Source organism: Canis lupus, chromosome 1 (assembly GCF_003254725.2).
Source record: "Canis lupus dingo isolate Sandy chromosome 1, ASM325472v2, whole genome shotgun sequence".
NCBI lineage: Eukaryota > Metazoa > Chordata > Mammalia > Carnivora > Canidae > Canis > Canis lupus.
The window spans coordinates 88,331,070-88,352,256 of NC_064243.1; the positions used below are offsets into that span (position 1 = coordinate 88,331,070).

The 21,187-nt window shown below is 45.2% G+C and overlaps 1 protein-coding gene, 1 long non-coding RNA gene and 1 pseudogene across 14 annotated transcripts in view; 2 read left to right on the forward strand and 1 right to left on the reverse strand.

Annotated features, from left to right (window-relative positions):
* TJP2 (tight junction protein 2) overlaps positions 1-21,187 on the reverse strand; it is a 124,035-nt gene that overhangs the window by 72,631 nt on the left and 30,217 nt on the right. For 2 of the 12 annotated variants that reach the window (XM_049092239.1, XM_049092220.1), the window contains exon 1: positions 4,154-4,209. The exons of 2 other annotated variants lie outside the window; for them this stretch is intronic. Coding sequence is in view for 3 of the 10 variants with exons in the window: in XM_049092246.1 (XP_048948203.1) it covers positions 2,974-3,033 (60 nt within the window). In the remaining 7 variants the exon portion in view is untranslated. 8 more of the 12 variants (XM_049092219.1, XM_049092218.1, XM_025423367.3 and 5 more) reach the window with 7 other exon arrangements.
* Positions 4,437-21,187, forward strand: part of LOC112644754 (uncharacterized) — a 39,926-nt gene continuing 23,175 nt past the window's right edge. For both annotated transcript variants that reach the window (XR_003126712.3, XR_003126711.3), the window contains exon 1: positions 4,437-4,655. This is a non-coding gene — a long non-coding RNA (uncharacterized LOC112644754). The remainder of the gene's footprint in view (positions 4,656-21,187) is intronic.
* Positions 12,825-21,184, forward strand: LOC125752237 (60S ribosomal protein L7a-like; annotated as a pseudogene).

Here is a 21,187-nt window from a genome sequence, read left to right on the forward strand (position 1 = left end):
CAACAATCTTTAGTCTCTCTTCTGAGCTCACAGGTTATCAAGGCTGATGATGCTTTGGATAGAGTGGCTGGCTGGATGATAGAAGCTCTAGACCCCTTCAAAACAGATTGAAACTGTCACCGTCATAGGAAGGCTTCCCCAGGCCTGCCTGGGCTCTAGAAGTGAGAGGCCAAGTTAAGTGCATTTCTTAACCAAGCTGAAAAAATAATACTTTCCAACTCCAGGCTCTGCCTCGTGTGCAATAATGTAGGCAGTGTACGAGCTTAGCCAGCTGTATTTCCCAGGTACCCTTCAGACCTGGAACTAGCTATTCCCAGTACTTAATGTTACGACTGAATGCCTGAAAACATTTTTCCACTGCTGTTACATGACCTTTAAAAAAAATTTTAATGGTAATACCACCTTAGACTCTCATAAATTTGGGAGCTACATGGGCTTCTGCTAACAAGAGTCATCATAAAAATTACTAAAAAAAAAAAATACTGAGGAGGTGAAGTAGGCCATAAATAGTTTTAGGGAAGACTTCTTTTTAAATCTTGAAAAGTTCACTTAACTCTAGAGTTTCTAACCCCCAAAATATGTGTTAAGTCTGACCTCTGAGTCTATGTTTTTGACTCCAACCCTTGGATTTAGGACCAAGAAACTAACTCAGTAAAACACCTGAGATAATCATTCTGCGCCCGGCCAACCCTCCCCCTTCCACCTCACACATGTGCATCAATCACTCTCCTACATTACTACACCCCAAATCACCTTCAATGGTAAACACCTTTTAACACCAGGGCTGGCTAGTCCAAGGCCATCTGGCCACCAACTGTTGGCCACCTGATTACTGCTCAGAACCTAATCAATGAGGCATTTTATAGAGAGTCAGCTCTCAACCTAGATAAAGTAATCTGTAGCCACAGCTTCTTAATGGGATTTGCTTTAGGGATTAGGCAAGGAATTCCCTGATGGCTCATATTCTTGGTAAGAGTATGTTGAAAGTTTCAGCAGTGATTACTAACCCTTCCTCTTAACCTCACCCCTGCCACCCATACCTCCTGCCACTCCCAGACCCAATCTGCATGACTTTTTCAACTACAGAACACAGAACTAAGACGGCCCCGCCTAGTTTCAAGAACTCATCTGTCTCTTAATACCTTCAGAAGAGAAACCTTTCTAAACATAAGTCACTGCAGGGATTTTTACATCTCCCTTGAGTTCCCAGGCACTTTTGCAAAAGATAAATGGCTGGCTGTAACCTTTTGTCAATGTACAAAGAATTAGATCAAAAGTTAAACAAATGTAGGCAGAAGTCCTTGCAAATGGAATTCCCCAAGGGGGGGGGGGGCGATGTTAAAATTCACTGGTTTCAGGCATTTCAGTGCCTCAAAAATAGTAATATTCCCTGTGTAGGGGGTGGGGTGAAATATTTACAGGAAACCAGTTCACTTTTTCACAGGGAAAGTCAAGTCACTAATACATCAGGAATTTTAGGACCTTCCGCTCCATCTCAAGTTCTCTTGTTGGCATTCAAGGCTTAGCAGGTGTGTGGTCATGAAAAAGTTGCAGCACCCATTTTATGGAAAGAAATCCCCCCTTCATCAATCTCTGGTAGCAGCTCAGAAAAAGCTCAAGAAACACCACCCCAAAAGCCACTGTTGCTGGAGTGAAGCACACCTTCTCTCACCTCCCTGGAGAGGGGAAGCCACAGCATCCCATCCATATTTCTCATGGGAACTCATCATTCTCAATTATTTGTGTGCTTCCGCAACAAGACACTGTAACAGAGGCACACTCTTAAACGCTTGTATTACCCACACTGAAGTGAACTTGTTCATGAAAATTTATTGAATAGTCAAATTTCATTCTTAGGCAGGATATTAACTGCTACAAATTCAATGACTCTTACTAACTCCTCACTTAAAACATCTCCTTCCCAGGTTGGGTGTAGATGTTCCCCACCACCACCACCACCATCCCACACACACACACACCTGTCTCTCCAAGGAATGATTCTGACAAAGCAGGTCTGGTTCTCCCAAAATGATTGTCAGCAGGCACACCTGGCCACAGACCACCAAAACATCAAGTAAAGGGCCTCCTTCCCCCTCTGCTAGGATTCCCCAAGGCGAGGGAGGGTGTGTGGAATCACAGGGCAGTTTCTATGATGGGGTGAGACTCTGCTGGGAACTGCAGGGAAACCACAACCATTATTACTCAGCCCAGACAGCTGCCAGGGAACCAGCGCTGCCTAAGAACTGAAGCTAAAATAGAGGTGGGAGGCTGTATTCCATTACTAAGCCCTGGAGTATTCACTCCCCCAGTTCATCCACATTTCAAGAATGTTTAAAACCCTGTAGTCAAAACCCTGATTATTTATAACTTAAACTACTGTGTAAAAGTGGAAACTTGACAAATAAAGACTTAAAGGGAATGGTGACAGGTAAGATAACACCAGAGAGGAAGCATTCATCACTCCCTTTTTGTGGCTTCTTCCAAAACCCCATCTCCAGTCCCTACTGAAAACAACTTGTATTACAGAAGTAGCTGATTCAAAGGGGAAATGAGTTTCCTGGTCTCCCAAGAGCTGTCCGTCGGTCTCATACACACATGCCTGTAACTTTGCATCAAGTAGAATACGTGGTTTGAAGCAGAGAAGGAAAACACAAAGGCACGCAGCAGGCTACACAACAGGCAGGACGAGATGCCTTCAAGGTAGCAGAGATCCAGGACAGAGTTCAGGGCAGGGTCCCCTACCGTCCCGGAGGCTTCATCTCAAACCCAAGGGGCTTCAGAGAGGAGAGAAAGGGATCCAGGGGCCCTGGAGGCCATGAGCCACGACCCGGTCGGGTGAAGTCTACCCGCCCCCGCCCTCGGCCCCGCGTCCAGGTGGGGCAGCAGCAGCAGCAACAGGAGGCCCAGCACGCGCTCCCACGCTCATCCCCCGGGACCCGCGTCGCAGCCGCGCGGACTCGAGAGGGGACTTACGCGGAGCCAGCCTGACAGCTCCCGCCCGGGTGGGAACCCGCGATCTCCTCGCACCGGCATCTCGGGCGCACGTCCCGCTCGGGCCCGCGCTCCGCCGATCCGTCCTCGGACCCGACGCCGGGGCTGCGCGGCCGCGGGGCTGCCGGGCTGCGGGGCGGCCGGGCCGCGGGGCCCACCCCTTTGTCCCGCCCCCGCCCCCGCCCCCGCGCCCGCGCGGGCCGCGGGACCCGGGAAACTCTCAAATGGGCCGCTACCACCCCCGCGCGGCCGGGGGGAGGCGAGGGCCCGCCCAGGCCAATCCGCGGGGCCCCGGCCGGCCGCCGCACCGGCGACTCCTGGCGGGGGGCGGGCGGGGGCGGCGGCGGCGAGGGCGGGGGCCCCGAGGTCCGAGCGCCCCGCGGCCCCCACGCCGTCCCCCCCCCCCGGCGGCGCGATGGTTCGCTCCGCGGCGCGCACAGCCCGGCAGGTCCGGGTCCTGGAGCGCCCGGGGCGGGGGGCGGGGGGCGGCTGCGCGCGGGGCCGTCTGTCCCGGGCTCCCCCTAGGAGCTCGCGTGCGCACCGCACCGGCCCCCGCGCTGTCTGCGGAGGTGGGCGGCGCCCCTGCGGCTCCCTTCCGAAAGGGAGGGGAGGGGAACCCCACGTTTTGTGCGCTGCCTGGAGGCCTGCACGGCGTCGCGCCGCACGCCCCGGCCCAGCCGCTGGCCCCCCGGCCCCGAGGCCGCCGCACGCTCGCCCGAAACAAACCACGACTTCTGAGGAGCGTCAACTCCAGGTGTGTATCTCCTTGGCCCATTTCCAGCCACTCCAATAAAGAGATTCGAACGCCTCTCTCATCGGCAGCTTCCAGAAGGCTACCGGCAGGTCACACGTGCTAGCTAATCCAGCAGGATTTATTTAATTCAGCTCAGTACAGTTACTCCTTGTAGAGTTGTGTGTGCAAAGAACTGCACAAGAGAAGGCAAGGCTTCCTTATTTTAGGGACACGGAAGTGATTCCGAGACTCAAAACAGGTACACGGACTAAAAATACAACTTTGGGTTTGAAACCTTAAGGGAACCAACCATGTAAGAGAAAAAATTGCGGACCCCACCCTGCGCTTCCCTTAAAATTGCTTTCCCTTAAAGCAAAACTCGGCCTAGGCTCACAAGTGGAAGGTAAAGGTGTAAAGGTCTGGCCTGACCCGCTGATGAGATGCAGATGCTGGGATGCTGGGCGCTCTCTCTCTCTCTCTCTCTCTGAAAAGTTGCTTCACTTCCTGCCGAATCAAAACAAGTTTGGCAGTTTATGTGGAAAAACAAGTCCAGCAGATGCCTCTCCGAAAGTGTTAGGCTTCTGGCCTCCTTTGGGGTAGCTAAGTGCATGCCTCTGGATAAAAAGCACTGTTGAGTAACATTTCCCCCTCTGCCTCAAGTCTCCAGACCCTGGACGTTTAGGTTGTCTTCCGGATGTGAGGCATTTATCCTCCTGACCCTAAGCGCGATGTAAAAAATGTTTCCCAAATTAGGTAGTGCCAACGTAACAATGATAGCCTTTGTGAACTGGTCGCACCTTAGTGATGTGAGCTTTCATTAGCATTTAAAAAAGAAGACAGGAATCTGGAATGTAGCACTCACATCCGATGAAGGATTTCCTTTTTCTCTCTCTAGAGATGCACTGTCCAATACAATAACTACATCCCACAGGTGGGTATTTAATACATTTTAATTTAAATTAACTAAAATGCAAAAAAATAATAAAAATAATATATTAACTAAAATGCGAGGAAATTACAGTATCAGTTTCTTCATCATACTAGTCACCTTTCCAGTGCTCAGTGGCCACACGCAGCTCATGGCTACCATACTAGACAGTGCAGATAAAGAATATTTCTACCATTGCAGAAAGTTCTATAGAACTACACTGCTCCAAATAATGAAATACTCTTACACTAGAAATACTATTCTTCTGACACAATGCCTGACACAGATTAACAATAAATAGTTGTTGAAAAAGATAACTCGATTAGTACACTAGCAGTGCTGGTAGAAGTTACAAACAAATACAACTTTTTTGAAAGAGCAATTAATAGTACATATTTTTCACATGTGGGTTGCACATTTGAACCCCACTCCTGGAATGTGTTTCTCCAAAGAACTTTTTTTTTTTTTTTTAAGATTTTTATTTATTTATTCATGAGAGACACAGAGACATAGGGAGAGGAGGAAGCAGGCTCCCTGCAGGGAGCCTGATATGGGACTCTACCCCAGGACCCCGGGATCAGGACCTGAGCCAAAGGCAGACTCTCAACCACTGATCCATCCAGGTGCCCTCTCCAAAGAACTTCTATCAAACAATTACTGAACCACTTCTATCAAGCCAGACCCTCTGATAAAAGACTTAGGCTCTCACATTGGGGAGCTCAGTCTATTACAGCAAACGCTCAGTAAAAAAACTAAGTGCTGGGATTCCTGGAAAGCTCAGGGTACTCTGGGGACCTTGGGGGAGGGGGTTTTCACCCAGACTAGGGGAATGGGGTTTAGGGAAGGCTTTCCAAACATGAGGTTGCATACAGGAATGAATTTGTGAGACAAAAAGAGGGGGGAAATGTTTCCAGGTGAAGGGACTAAATACAAGTGAAGAAATAAGGAATGAAGAGACCACAGACTTGCCCTTCAGTGCCAGGAGGGGAGATTGCCCAGGCAGGCAGGGGCTGCCTTCTCCTGTGAACACAGCAGAAGTGGGATTAGATTGGCAAAGATGAATGTGCCAGGTGGGGGTGAGGGGAGGGGTGTCAGTAAGAATGACAAAACCAGCAAAAAAAATGCAATTTTTTGTGGGAAGGCAGGTGATAGATGACATGGCTATCAGGCAGCGTTAGACAAAAAGGAACCATTTCTAGAGAAATCAAGGGAGTGTAATCAGCAGGCTGGTTGACTGCCTGATTACAAATGACGTAAGGAAGAGGGAAGTGAGTCTAAGGTGACTCTCGGGTTTCTGGCTTAGCAGAGTAGATGACGGTATCTCTACCAGAGAATGCAGGAGTGGGAGCAGATCTTGGGAGGGGCTGGAGGAAAGATGGTGAGTTTAGTTAAGGACTGAGTTTCAAGGGCTATGGGTCATGCAGGTGGAGATGTTCAATTGTCTACTAGGCACTAGTCATTGATGAGTACTTGGGCAGCGAGCTCTCTGGGATGGAGGAAGAGATTTGAGAATTGTCAATGTATCAAGAAAGCCAAAGTCAGGGGAGGAAGTGAGACTATTCAGAGACACCATGTAGATTGAGGCAGCAGAGGATTAAAGATAGGACCCATCCAGCCTCTTTTCATAATAACCCTTATTGTGACAGGCAAAAAAAAAAAAAAAAAAAAGATAGGACCCATCTCTGGAAATGCCAATATGTAGGGGGCAAGCTCAGATCCCCTGAGCAGAGACCAAAGAGGAACTGTCAGAAAGGGAAGAAAAACCTCTCTGGGGCAGCGTCCACAAAGTCAAAGGAAGAATGAATTTCAGGCAGGGGAGAGTTGCCAGCAACATGCACCAGTGAGGAGGTCAGTCAAGGTGAGAACAGGAGATGCTCACCAAGAAGACCAGTGCTCATCTTGGCCAGAGCTGTTTCCCTGGAAAGATGAGACTAGAGGCCAGACTTCCGTGGCTGACTGGTAGGTGAGGCACTTCATGCCAGGTTATAGTAACAAAGGATGGAAACCAACAATATCCAAAAATAGACAGCTACTGAATTACAGCAGATCCACTGAATTGGCCTAGCAAGCTGTCATTTAAAATTACAGGTCTATCCAGCAATGAGAATAATAATATAATAACCAATGAAAAAGAACACAAATTTTACCTACCCAATGATGGCAATGAAGAAATTATGAAAAAACATATGAATGAATTGGAAAGCAAATGGGAACATGATTTGGTGACAGGCTGGGGCTTCATGTATTTCTCTTTTCAAATCGTAGTTATTGTTTGTGCCATATTGTTTGTGTAATGGACAGGTTTTCAGTATTTTTCAGTATGCATTACAATGTACAAAATCTTCGTAACAAGTTGGTCAGAAGACCTCAAATTAATGGCGATAAGCTAAATACTTTTCATCAGGGCAGCCCTGGTGGTGCAGCGGTTTGGCGCCGCCTGCAGCCTGGGGTGTGATCCTGGAGACCCGGGATCGAGTCCCACATCGGGCTCCCTGCATGGAGCCTGCTTCTCCCTCTGCCTGTGTCTCTGCCTCTCTCTCTCTCTCTGTGTCTGTGAGTAAATAAATAAAATCTTTAAATATAAATAAATAAATACTTTTCATCAGATTTCCTCAAGAATGTTAAGATTTGGAGATATATATATGTGTGTATATATATATTATAAATACACACATACTCACATATAGACATATACACACACATACATATAGACAGACACGTATATGTGTATATATACATATATATTTGCAGTATAGTTATAAAGTGTCATTAAATGGGAACAAAGGGATCTGACATTGAAAAGTTTACAGAAGGGGGACACCTGGGTGGCTCAGTCAGTTGAGCATCTGCCTTTGGGTCAGGTCATGATCTCAGGGTCCTGGGATAGAGCCCCAAGTGGAGAGCCTGCTTTTCCCTCTCCTCCCCACTCACATGCTCTCTCTCACTATCTCTGTTCCTATCTCTGTGTCTCTCGCAAAATATAGAAGTAAAGTCTTAAAAAAAAAAAAAAAAAAAGAGGGGAACCCGGGTGGCTCAGTGGTTGAGTGTCTGCCTTTGGCTCAGGTTGTGATCCCGGGGTCCTGGGATCGAGTCCTGCATCGGGCTCCCTGCATGGAGCCTGCTTCTCCCTCTGCTTGTGTCTCTGATTCTCTCTGTGTGTCTCTCATGAATAAATTAAATCTTTACTTAAAAAAAAAAAAAGCAAAATATACAGGGTAACTGAACAATGTAGTTGGCCTGTACAAAGAATGGCTGACTGCAATCACAGAGACACTTTTCCACCACAAACATTTCCTGAACGCCTCCCATGTACCCTGGGGCAGATACAAAAAAAAACGACAAAGACGATATATACTGGGGCGGGGCGGAGTGGGTGGTGCTTGCTCACAGTGTGATGAAGACAGAACCAAGTAAACAAATGATGGTAAGGCAGGAGACTTGCCCAAGTGGGGAATGATTAACATGCGGAGACCACGGTTAACACTCAGCCCAAGGGAGGGGCCCCTTTCAGGAGACAGGCCTGGCCTGCCCTCACCTCCCCTACGGTGGCCTCTTCTCTGCTGGCCTCTCCCACCCTTCTCAGTCCAAACAGGCATCCCAGCAGACGTGCATGTACAGTTAGAAGATTCTGTCCACAAGGACCCACCTGAACTAACATTCAGGAGAAAAGCATCGAAAGTTCTGTTCTGCCCTTCACATCTTCACTTTTACTTATTTGGTATTACTCCTGCTTACTTTCATTTTTTTAAAGATTTTATTTATTAATGAGAGATATATAGAGAGAGGCAGAGAAAGAAAAGCGGGCTTCATGCAGGCAGCCCGACGTGGGACTCGATCTTGGGACTCCAGGATCATGCCCTGGGCCAAAGGCAGGCACCAAACCGCTGAGCCACCCAGGGATCCCTCCTGCTTACTTTCAAAGTGTGTTAAAGTACTCCTCTTTGAGAGGGGGGGGTGACTAGCTACTCTAAGTATCCCAAATCCTTAGTTTCTAGTTAAAGCACTGAGACCTGTATATGGAACAGCTCCCAGTACCATATAATCCCATGTGACCCCCAAGCCCCACAGAAAAACAGACTTCTCATTGAGATTCCTCATCCAGATCTATGATGGTCCTATAAATCCGATACAATGCAGCGAAGTTCACTGAAAGTGTAACAGTCATAGGTCTGTACACATTGCAGAGAAAGCAAATTATTTTTAAACTAGCCTTCAGCACTTGAGAATTATGCAAAGAACAGATGAGTGCATTTATAATCCACAAGAAAACCTCTCAGGTTCACCTCAGCCTTCTGGGCAACTCAAGACTCTTGCTTTACCTTTGGAAACACTGTGTTTCTAGTTCACCGACAAGCACTTTGCAGATTCCCTGGCTTCAGGATTGTTCCCATATCTCAGTATTATGCAGGAAGAGCAGAAAGCTGCCTCTAGTTTACCACTTTACAAAACATCCAGGTATCTACATGTTAGTGTCTCCAAGGACAATGCCAATTTTTTTTTTTTTTTTTTGACAATGCCAATTTTCACATAGCCATCCGTTCAGGACACGGTAACGGAGGTGTTAACACTATTGATAGTGTTCCATAGTTAAGACTGTTTTGTTTATTTTCTATTCCAGTGAGTTTTTTGGGGGGGAGAAAAAAGATGCTCATTATAAAGCATTCGGAGCAGTTCAGAAAAGCACAAAGAAATGTAAAAATCATCTAAAATCCTAATAAACAGCTTCAACATAAGGTGAACATTCCAGACATATGTGCAAATATGGATAAAAGGCTAGCTACAAGAATACCCCAGGGACTGAAATAATTTAAACAAAAGTGAGATCTTATTACAGTGCTATTTTAATTTAAAAATAGTAAATAAGGGACGCCTGAGTGGCTGAGTGGTTGAGCGTCTTCCTTTGGCTCAGGTCATGATCCCGGAGTCCTGGAATCGAGTCCCGTGTCGGGCTCCCTGCATGGAGCCTGCTTCTCCCTCTGCCTGTGTCTCTGCCTCTCTCTCTGTGTGTCTCTCATGAATAAATAAAAATCTTTTAAAATAAATAAATAAATAATAGTAAATAAAATTCTGTTTGATATTGACAGAAAAAAATTGAACAAAAAAGTTCACGAACACAGGATATTTCTTCAACGTGATAATTATCCCCAAAAGATCATCTAAAGAGTAAAGATTAACTTCTCCTTAAGAATCTTTGCTAGTGGGATCCCTGGGTGGCGCAGCTGTTTAGCGCCTGCCTTTGGCCCAGGGCGTGATCCTGGAGACCGGGGATCGAATCCCACGTCGGGCTCCCGGTGCATGGAGCCTGCTTCTCCCTCTGCCTGTGTCTCTGCCTCTCTCTCTCTCTCTCTCTCTGTGATGACTATCAAAAAAAAAAAAAAAAAAAGAATCTTTGGTAGTGAATTTCCAAAGACACTTCTAAAACATTAAGACATTAAGAGATTCAGGGCACCTGGGTGGCTCAGTGGTTGAGCATCACTTAGGTCGTGATCCCGGGGTCCTGGGATCGAGTCCCTCATCGAGCTCCCTCCCCATAGGAAGCCTGATTCTCCCTCAGCCTATGCCTCTGCCTCTCTCTCTCTCTCTGTCTCTCATGAATAAATGAATAAAATCTTGAATAAATACATAAAACATTAAGAGATTAGTATTTTAATGTATTAAAAATTACATGTTTGGGGGCACCTGGCTGGCTCAGTCAGTTAAGTGTCTGATTCTTGATTTCGGCTCAGGTTATATCTCAGGATCAAGATATCGAGCCCTGAGTCGGTCTCCATGCTCAGTGGGGAGTCTGTTTGAGATTCTCTCCCTCTCCCTCTGTTCCCCCACTCCCCACTCATATGCTCCCCCACAGGCTCTATCTCTCTCTCAAATAAATTAACTTTTTTTTAATTACATGTTTTAATTTTAGAAAGTTTCTCTTCCTCTAGGACTCGCCTCTTTGCTATCCTATCCAACCTTGACTTTCCCAATCCATCCTCCCCAACAACCAGAGTGATCTTTTCATGAGGCAAATCAGATCTCCTACCTCTATCCTTTTAAGCCATCAAAATGTCACCAATCCAGACTTCTTGTCACAGCCTCTGTTACCGGCTAAATGTTTGTGTTTCCCCTAACCACCGCCTCCCACAAAGGGGTTGAAGTCCTAATCTGCTGGTAAGTGTTGGTATCTGGAGACGGGCCTCTGGGAGGGAGTTAGATTTTTTTTTTTTTTAAGATTTTATTTATTTATCCATGAGAGACACAGAGAGAGAGAGGCAGAGACACAGGCAGAGGGAGAAGCAGAGGGAGAAGCAGGCTCCATGCAGGGAGCCCGATGTGGGACTCGATCCCGGGTGTCCAGGATCACACCCTGGGCCGAAGACAGCGCCAAACCGCTGAGCCACCTGGGCTGCCAGAGAGTCAGGTTTAGATTAGGTCATAAGATTTGGACCCTCATGATGAGATTTGTGGTCTTATACAAGAAAAAGAGAAAGGGGCATTGGGTGGCTCAATTGGTTGGGCATCTGACTCTTGGTTTTGGTTTACATGATGATCTCTGGGTGGTGGGATCAAGCCCCACATCTAGCTCCCCACTCAGTGGGGGGTCTGCATGAAGATTCTCTCCCATTGCCCCTCCCCCTCCCTCTCTCTCAAATAAATAAATAAATCTTCAAAAGAAAAAAAAAAGAGTAAGAGCGAGATCTCTCTCCAGGCTCATGCTCCTAGGAAAGATCATGTGAGGACACTGTGGAGAAGGCAGCTGCCAATAAGCCAGGAGGAGGGCCCCCACCAAAAGCCACGTCTGTCAGCACCCTGATCTTCATCTCTGTAGTCCCCAGAACTGTGAGAAACAAATGTCTGGTTGTTCAAACCACCTAGCCAATGGCATTTTGTCTTAGAGCACAAGCTGGGCTAAAAACAGCCTCCAAGTCGTACATGAATTGAACCTGCTGCCCTCTCCAAACTCAACTTCTCCTGGTCTCTTTCCAAGCTCACATCCTGGAGCCACACTGGCCTTTCTTTGTTGCTCCTGAGAGACCCCACCAAGCGCATTTCTGCTCTAGAGCCTTTGTTTGCGCTTCCTTGCCTAGACCACAGAGCCAGCTTCTGCTTAGATTTCTCTTTCTATCTAAAGCAGGAAGCATCCCTTGAGGTGGCAACCAGGAAGTGATGGCCTCAGGAGAGAGTCAAGTTTAAGTGAAAGCTAGGACACGGAGTCCAGCTGAGCATTTTGCTTATCATGAGGCAGACGTTTCAGAGAGCAGAGTGCAGGGGTATGAAAAGGTAGGGTTGGTGGGTTGTGTGGTTGGGCTAAGGGAAGCTGAGAGAAGGAACACAGCTCAACACAGCAAAGGACCTTGTATCCATGGCTCTCTCTTTTTAACTTTATTATTATCATTACTATTGATAAGACGGCAGCAGGGATGTTGTTATTACTACAATGAAAAGATGTTGGCGTGAGTGCCACAGTGAAAAAATATCACTGGGGGAGAAAGTTCTCAGTTCTCAGTGGATGGTGGCTTTCAGTTTACCCTCTCCTCTTTCCGCCATTGGCACAAATCCCAAACCCCAGCCTTTCCTCCCAGTGTGAGAACCTGGCAATGTTTCTGGGCACGATGGGTTTAGCTGGCTACAAAACTGACAGAAGAATTGGCTCTGCACCTCAGAGTCAGCTGTGGGCCGGATGGATTATGTGTCTGAGGAGGCCCTGGCCTGGTGCTGGGGAGACCGTGGGCTGACCTTGTGGTCCGGGCTCACAGGCAGGCTCCTAGGACGCCTACTGGGATGGTCTTAGTGCATCCAGGCTGGCAGGCAAGGTCAAGGCATACTCAGCCTGATGGGCAAGGGGTTGAGACAGGGCATAATCCAGCTCCCAGCCTGGAGATCCTAGAAGGACCTTTCGAAGCACGGTTTCGTCTAGACAGGCCCTGCCAGGGAGAGTGCTCTACACTGTGAAGGATCCTCCCCTCCTGGCAGGGTGCCCTAGGGCCTCAGAGGTGGGGTTTATTGAACTTCTGTTTACAATGCAGAGTATACAAAATCCACACTCTTTTCAGGGACAGATGCCACTTTTTAACCCTCTATTAAAAAACAGCACCAACAAGGGGCACCTTGGCTGGCTCAGTCAGTAGAGCAGGGGAGTGGCTCTTGATCTCGAGGACTCGAGTTCGTGCCTCAGGTTGGGTGTAGAGTTTACTTAAAAGTAAAATCTTGGGATGCCTGGGTGGCTCAGTAGTTGAGTGTCTGCCTTTGACTCAGGATGTGATCCCGCGGTTCAGGGATCAAGTCCCATATCGGGCTCCCTGTGGGGAGCCTGCTTCTCCCTCTGCCTATGTCTCTGCCTCTTTCTATGTGTCTCTCATGAATAAATAAATAAAATATGTTTTAAAAATAAAATCTTTAGGGGGCAGCCCCGGTAGCACAGTGGTTTAGCGCCGTCCTGCAGCCAGGGCCTGATCCTAGAGACCCGAGATCGAGTCCCATTGCGGGTTCCCTGCATGGAGCCTGCTTCTCCCTCTGCCTGTGTCTCTGCCTCTCTCTCTCTCTCTCGCTCTGTATCTCTCATGAGTAAATAAAATAAAAATCTTTAAAAAAAAATAAAAAAATAAAAAAAATCTTAAAAATAAAATCTTTAAAAGTAAACAAACAAAACCAGAAACCCTGATAAAGCAAAGACTGATTAAAAGCATCTTATGTGTCAGAAATTTTTCAAACAGGATTTTAACTCATTTCATCTAGGTCCCCACAGAGCCCTCGCTCTATATTTGGTATATTTGGTATTATTGCCTTGCTTCAGTGATAAGGAAACTGTGCTTTGGAGGGGGGATCACAGCTATTGCCTGAGGTCCCCAATCCACTAGAAAGCAGAGGAGATTCCAGACACAGCTCTGTTGAATTGGAGCTCAGCCTCATCAGTATTCACCTGCCCCTGTGTTCACTGCCTCTACTGCAATGGATCAACTGCACGGAGTCAGAAGACAGGTGGGGTTTGGTTTCTACTGCTGTTTTCCTTATGGCTTCTTTTAACAGAACTCAGAGGGCTTTGGTTGAACCAAATGTTAGGGAGTCATGTTAGTAAAGCTCTTTCTGAGCAGTATGAAAAAGGTAAATGCCATAGCTCTCTCTTCCAGCCATCCAAGATGCCAAAAGAAAAGAAGGCTAAAGGGAAGAAGGTGGCCCTGAACCCTACTGTCCTGAAGAAGCCATTAAAGTGTCAATCCTCTGCTTGAGAAAAAGTCCAAGTATTTTGGCCTCAGACAGGACAACCAACCCAAAAGGACATCACCTGCTTTGTCAGATGGCCCCACTACATCCAGCTGCAGCAGAAAAGGGCTATTCTGTATAAATGTCTAAAAGTGCCTCCCACAATTAACCAGTTCACACAGCCTTGGACCTCCAAACTGCTACATAGCTGCCTAAGCTGGCCCACAAATACAGACCAGAGACAAGGTGAGAGATGAAGCAGAGACTGTTGGCTGGGGCTGAGAAGAAAGCTGCCAGCCAAGGGGATGTCCCCACTAAGAGGTCGCCTGTCCTTCAAGCTGGGGTTAATACTGTCACTCCTTTAGTGGAAAACAAGAAGACTCAGCTGGCAGTGATCACACATGATCCCACCGAGCTGGTTATCTTCCTGCCTGCCCTGCATCATAAGATGGGGGCTCCCTACTTACTGCATGGCTCTGGCATCTGTCTGGCCCACGGGAAGACCTGCACCACTGTTGTCTTCACACAGGTTAACTGGAAAGACAAAGGAGCTCTGGCTAAGCTGGTGGAAGCCATCAGGACCAATTACAACGAAGGATATGGTATGATCCACCGGGGACGCAACATCCCAGGTCCAGAGTTATCAGCTCACATTGCCAAGTTGGAAAAGGCAAAGGTTAAAGAACTGGTCACCAAACTGGGCTGAGTGTATGCTGTTGAATTCTCTGCACATAAAAGTCAGAAAAAGTTCTCTTTCCAGAAAAAAAGGAAATGCCACAAATGCCATCTGACTCCAGCTGTGGGCTAGCTAATGAGAATCCTTGATGTTAATGTGATCTGATGTCTAACTGAACTCCGGAGCACCCTTTCCCTAAACCAGTACTTTAAGAAAAAAACACTTTAATAGGTTAAAAATTGGACTAAGTAAAAACATTCTCATCTCACGTGCAAGGAAGGGAACCTGAGGTGACAGAGACCCAGGGGACTCTGGCAGGAGACATGGGTCCTCCAGGGAACCAGAGGGGCCTCTGGCACTGCGTGAATTGCTTTAAAAAATTATCACCAGAATCCTATAGTCTGATGAATGCAGTATCCCTGATCAGCATAGATTAAAGTTGTTGAAGAGGCTCCTAGACTTTCAAAGAATCCTCAGACTTGAAAGGGCCCTTAGAAAAACATTGCAAGCAGATAGTTTTCCAGAGCAGTCATAAATTAGCGAAGGCTTTGTAAACAAAGGACACTGGGCCTGGGAAAGGCACTTCGAGGAGGTGCACAACCCAAGCTGAAGATGTGGCTGGCAACTCTTATGTTCCTATGGGACTTCTGCTAAATTTCTCTGATGACAAGAATTACCTGAGGCCCTCTCTGAGATGCTGGTTGGGGAGGGGTCTGAGAAGGGTCAGGGAGTGGATGTCTTGAGAACACACCTCCCTAAGTGAGGCTCATTACCAAGGAGGCCCGGGAAATTGTATGCTTCCTTCTTTATTTTCTTCTTTTTTAAAATATTTTATTTATTTTTTGAAAGAGAGAGAGAGCATAAGCAGGGGAAGCGTAGAGGGAGAGGGAAAAGCAAGCTCCCCACTGAGCAAGAAGCCCCTTGAGGGGTCATGCTGGGCAGACGCTTAGCCTACTGAGTCACCCAGATGCCCCTTAGGGACATTTTTTCAGCTCTGACACAAGACAGAAAGATCACCATTTTGAAGGCAGGTAAAACATTCAAAAGGTCAGAAAATAATTCTCTCCATTTGTACAATGTTGTCTTTGCTTTGCAAAAGAAAAGATCAGGTCCCATCATTCTCTTTCTTGTATTTATTTACATATATTTGCACATATACATATAATTTGTATTTAATTGTTTTTATATACATGATAGTTGTTTATTTACCCAAACCATACAGGAGATCATAAAAAATTAACCAAAACACGGGGGGATCCCTGGGTGGCTCAGCGGTTTAGTACCTGCCTTCAGCCCAGGGTGTGATCCTGGAGTCCCGAGATCAAGTCCCACATCGGGCTCCCTGCACTGGAGCCTGCTTCTCCTTCGGCTTTTCCCTCTGCTTCTCCCTCTGCCTGTGTCTCTGCTTCTCTCTCTCTGTGTATGTCTCTCATGAGTAAATAAATAAAAATCTTAAAAACAAAACAAAACAAAACCACGGGGCACCTGAGAGGTTCAGTCATTAAGCATTAAGCATCAGGCTCCTGATTTCAGCTCAGGTCATGATCTCAGCATGAGATTGAGCTCCACCTGAGCATAGAGGCTGCTTAAGATTCTCTCTCTCCCTCTCCTGGCTTGTGCACGCATGTGTGCACTCACATACTCTCTCTCAAAAAAATAAATTGGTAAAATACAATGAAATTGTCACCATCCAGAGTAAACTACTATTAGTAACTAGATGAGCATCCTTCCAGGTACTTCTATGCAGGTAAGCATGTAGATATCATATACAACTTTGCATACCTGGGGCCATACTAGGCATGCACTTTTGCGACCTTTATTTCTGTGTGAGAATATTGCTTGACTTTTTTCATAGCAATATAGATCTATATCATCATGTTTCTAACTGCATGATATTCCATTTGTGTGAATATACTATAATTTGCTGAAAAAAATACTTTTATTTAAAGTTCTTTTTTAAGAACTGGTATAGACGGGCACCTGGGTGGCTCAGTCAGTTAAGCAGCTGCCTTCAGCTCAGGTCATGATCTCTGGGTCCTGAAATCCAGAGCCTCATGTCTGGCTCCTCACTGAGCAGGCAGTCTGCTTCTCCCTCTCCCTCTGCCCCTCCCTCCCCACTCATGTGTGCGTGTGTACTCTCTCTCTGTCAAATAAGTAAAATCTTAAAAAACAAAACAAAACAAAACCTGGTATAGAGGCCAAGAAAAAAAATCAGGTGGATGAAACTCCTAAGATTTATTTCACAAAGATGATGAGGAAGTAAGTTGCTTGTAAAACTCAAGCAGAATTTATAAGACGCGTAAAATGTAGATAGTAAGTTAGTAACCTGTAAGATATGTTAAACAGAATGAATGTACCACTTGCATGTTAAATATAGATGAAAACATTTAAACAGATGAGTTAGGTGTTACTTAGAAAGGGATGGAAAGGGGCACCTGGGTAGCTGGATGGCTCAGTTGGTTAAGCATCTGAGTTCTACTCAGGTCATGATCCTAGAGTCTTGGGATGGAGCCCTACATCAGGCTCCCTGCTCAGGTGGGGAGTCTGCTTCTCCCTCTCCCTCTGCCCCTCCTCCTGCTCATGCTCTGTCTTAAATAAATAAATAAAGTCTTTTAAAAAAAGGGAGGATGGAAGGACAAAATAAATTTTGCATACTAATAATTTTTAATAAAACACTAGTAAATTTAATAGATACCTAGTTTATAATTGTATTTATTTACATATAATATATATGTAATATATAACATAAAATATTTTATAACTTACCATTTATATTGTTAAAAAGATTTCCCATTTAACAAAATATTAGTACTATATAATAAATTCTGGTTCATGTTCTCTCCAGATTGGCAGTTATATTACCACTAAATTGGCCACCCCATTGGTGACACTCCTTATGTCCAATTCTGGCCACTTAAAGTTATCATGGACTCATCCCATAATATGGGCTTAGAAAAGCCAATTGAAGGTGAAAACTTAAAAACTTTTACTTCTGTGCACCTGGGAGCCCCTCTGCAGTCCTGTCTCCCCAGGGACTCCCCAGTCTGTCAGAATACTTACAGAGCTCACATCAGCAGCCAAACCTCCTCACACTGAATCTCATAGACTTACAGCAGTAGTGTTCAAACTTTAGGGCATCAGAGACTCCTGGAGGGCTGGTTAAAGCAGATCTCTGGGTCTCACCCTTAGAGTTTCTGCTTCAGTCAGTGTGAGTTGAGGCCCAGGAGTATGCCTATTATGTCTTTCTGTCTTCCTTCCTTCCTTCCTTCCTTCCTTCCTTCCTTCCTTCCTTCCTTCCTTCCTTCCTTCCAGAAGGAGAGGGAGAGTGGGCAGGCTGGGCTGGGCAAGAATGCAATGCAGAACAGGACATGGGGTTTGATCTCATAACCCTAAGATTATGATCTGAGTCCAAACCAAGAGCCAGACACTTAACCAACTGGTCCACCCAGGTGCCCCAAGTATGCATTTCTATCAAGTTTTGAGCCAGCCCATACTTGGTTTCTCTGACTGATCTAGTTCTATCTACCATCTAGTTGCTAAAGTATTTTGATTCTTGTTCTAAGTCTTGGGAAAGTACCTTGCTTTCTTGTCAAATTTGTTATGCTGAGCTAAAGCCATCAGAAGCACAAATTCAAGTTTACGAAGATTCTACCAAAGTGTGTTGACAAGGGGAGGTGGGGGGGGATGGGATGACTGGGTGATGGGCACTGAGCAGGACACTTGACGAGATGAGCACTGAGTGTTATACTATATGTTGGCAAATCAAACTCCAATAAAAAAAATATATAACAAAATAGGGGATCCTTGGGTGGCTCAGCAGTTTAGCGCCTGCCTTTGGCCCAGGGTGTGATCCTGGAGTCCCGGGATCGAGTCCCACGTCAGGCTCCCTGCATGGAGCCTGCTTCTCCCTCTGCCTGTGTCTTTGCCTCTCTCTCTGTGTGTCTCTCATGAATAAATAAATAAAATCTTTTAAAAAATTGAAAAAGGGGCTGAGTGAAGTAAGTCAGTCGGAGAAGGACAAACATTATATGTTCTCATTCATTTGGGGAATATAAATAATAGTGAAAGGGAATATAAGGGAAGGGAGAAGAAATGTGTGGGAAATATCAGAAAGGGAGACAGAACGTAAAGACTGCTAACTCTGGGAAACAAACTAGGGGTGATAGAAGGGGAGGAGGGCGGGGGGTGGGAGTGAATGGGTGACGGGCACTGGGGATTATTCTGTATGTTAGTAAATTGAACACCAATAAAAAATAAATTTAAAAAAATAAAAAAATAAAAAATAAAATAAAAATAATAAAATAATTAAAATAAATAAATAAATAAATAAATAAATAGATACACATGAGAAGTCTTGCAAAAAAAAAAAAATAATTGAAAAAGGGGATCCCTGGGTGGTGCAGCGGTATGGCGCCTGCCTTTGGCCCAGGGCGCGATCCTGGAGACCCAGGATCGAATCCCATGTCGGGCTCCCGGTGCATGGAGCTTGCTTCTCCCTCTGCCTGTGTCTCTGCCTCTCTCTCTCTCTGTGACTATCATAAATAAATAAATAAAAATTTAAAAAAAAAATTGAAAAAGGAAAAATGTATGAAATAAAATTAAATCTTAAAAATGTGTTGACAGAGTTAGTTATTTTAGTTAACTAGATTTAAGCACTGAAATTGACTTTTTTGAATCTCAATAATTATATTTCAAATATCAATATCAAAAATTAGGAGTAATTATAATCAAATAATTATGCATATTATTAAAATCAATAATTTTAAAGATATCAATATAATTATGATTAAGTGAAGGAAATTCTGTCCAGGATGTTTTGTCTAATCTTGCTATACAACTATATTACTTCCAAACAAATCAAAATTTGGCTAAACTGGAAACTGCTGTCACCGACCACTCTGTTGATAAAAACGTGATGGGGCACCTGAGTGGCTAAGGGGTTGAGCCTCTGGCGTAGCCTCTGGCTCAGGTCATGATCCCAAAGTCCTGGGTTCAAGTCCTGCATCAGGCTCCCCACAGGGAGCCTGCTTCTCCCTCTATGTCTCTGCCTCTCTTTCTCTGTGAGATAAATGAATATGAATAGATAAAATCTTTTTTTTTTAAGTGATAAAAGACCAAAAAATAGAGCTCCAATGATGACACCCCTTCCAAGCACAAGCTACTTGCAAATTCTCTATCTCAATCTTAGCAGGCTAATGGGAATCATAAAATAAGCTGTCTCTAGGTTTCCGCACACAGTCACAGCACCAGGCACCCAAATCAGGCAGCATGCATAGCAGCATAACTGCTGAGTATAATTAAGACCGAACTCCTAGCTGGGGAAGAGCGCTGATCCATGTAGATTTTCTCAGGCAGTGCAGTGCTTAGCCTGTAGAGTACTTGGAACCATTACTGGACCGCAAGTGACTGGAATAGGTGAAGGAGGAAGTGTTAGAGAGATAAGCAGGTGGTGGTGAGGAAAAAGGATGGTAAGTACAGAGAATCCTTTTAAGAAACCTGGCTGTAAAAAGTAAGAGATAGGGATCTGGCTTGGAAAGCACCTAGTCATCTTCTTATTCCCAGGTTCTGGATTCTTTTAAACATGCAGGAGTATGATTAAATTTCTGTTTTAGAACCTAGCTTCAGGATTACTCATCTATGTGCTCTACTTAACAATGTCCAGACATCTCAAATTTCCAGAGATAAGCCAGATGGCCACCACTTTGTCTTGTTGATTTCATGAGTAAACCACGTGCTCTATATTTGCTTGGAAAACATGTCAGGACTATAGTTAATGCATTCAAAAGTTTGAATAAACCCTTCTTATTTTTTATTTTTCTTTCACTTAAGTGGTATACCAATTTGTCATGATGAAAGCTTGCTTGAATTGCTAAAATAACAAAGTCTTTGAAATAAGTATTTGGAGTGATGGTCTTATATTTTAAATACTTAGGAAAATATGGAATTATTGTGTGGATACCAACAATACTATTTGTCTGAATCTTTATAGATAGACAGCCAAGGTGCTTGAACCCCTACATGCTAAAATAATTCCAAGTAAATATACTTGCATAAGTTTAAGGGCTAACAAACACATTATTTACATTTAGGCTGTTTGAGGACATTAAGAGTAGAATAACTATACCAGATAAACTCTGTATTTATAGGTATTTAACATTTGTTTTAAAGATTTTATTTATTTATTTGAGAAAGAATGAGAGACCACAAGCAGGGGGAGTGGCAGAGGGAGAAGGAGAAAGCTCCTTCCCCTCTGAGCAGGGAGCCTGACTCAGGGCTTGATTTCAGGACCCTGAACCATGACCTGAACTGAAGAAGTAAGACACTTAACCAACTGAGCCACCCAGGCACCCCAGTATTTAACATCTTAACAGCAAAAATGGCACATTTTCTTAAAAAGACCTCATGAATTTTAAATATTTCATATGCTCTAATAACTTCTCATAGTCAAGCAGGTTAAGATATAAAACTGAAATGGAAGACTATCTTATCCAGAAACTCAGGAGCCAGAAACTGACAGGCTAGCAGCATGGCATCCTGGGTGCAGGCCACCGCGTTCCCAGGGAACCTTGAGGAAACATGGCAGAAACAAACACCAGAAGCCAGTGAAGCACTGGGCTGACAGAGCACAGCTATGAAGTCAGACAGGCCTGTGTTTGAACAAGCCCCTGTTCTGCTACTT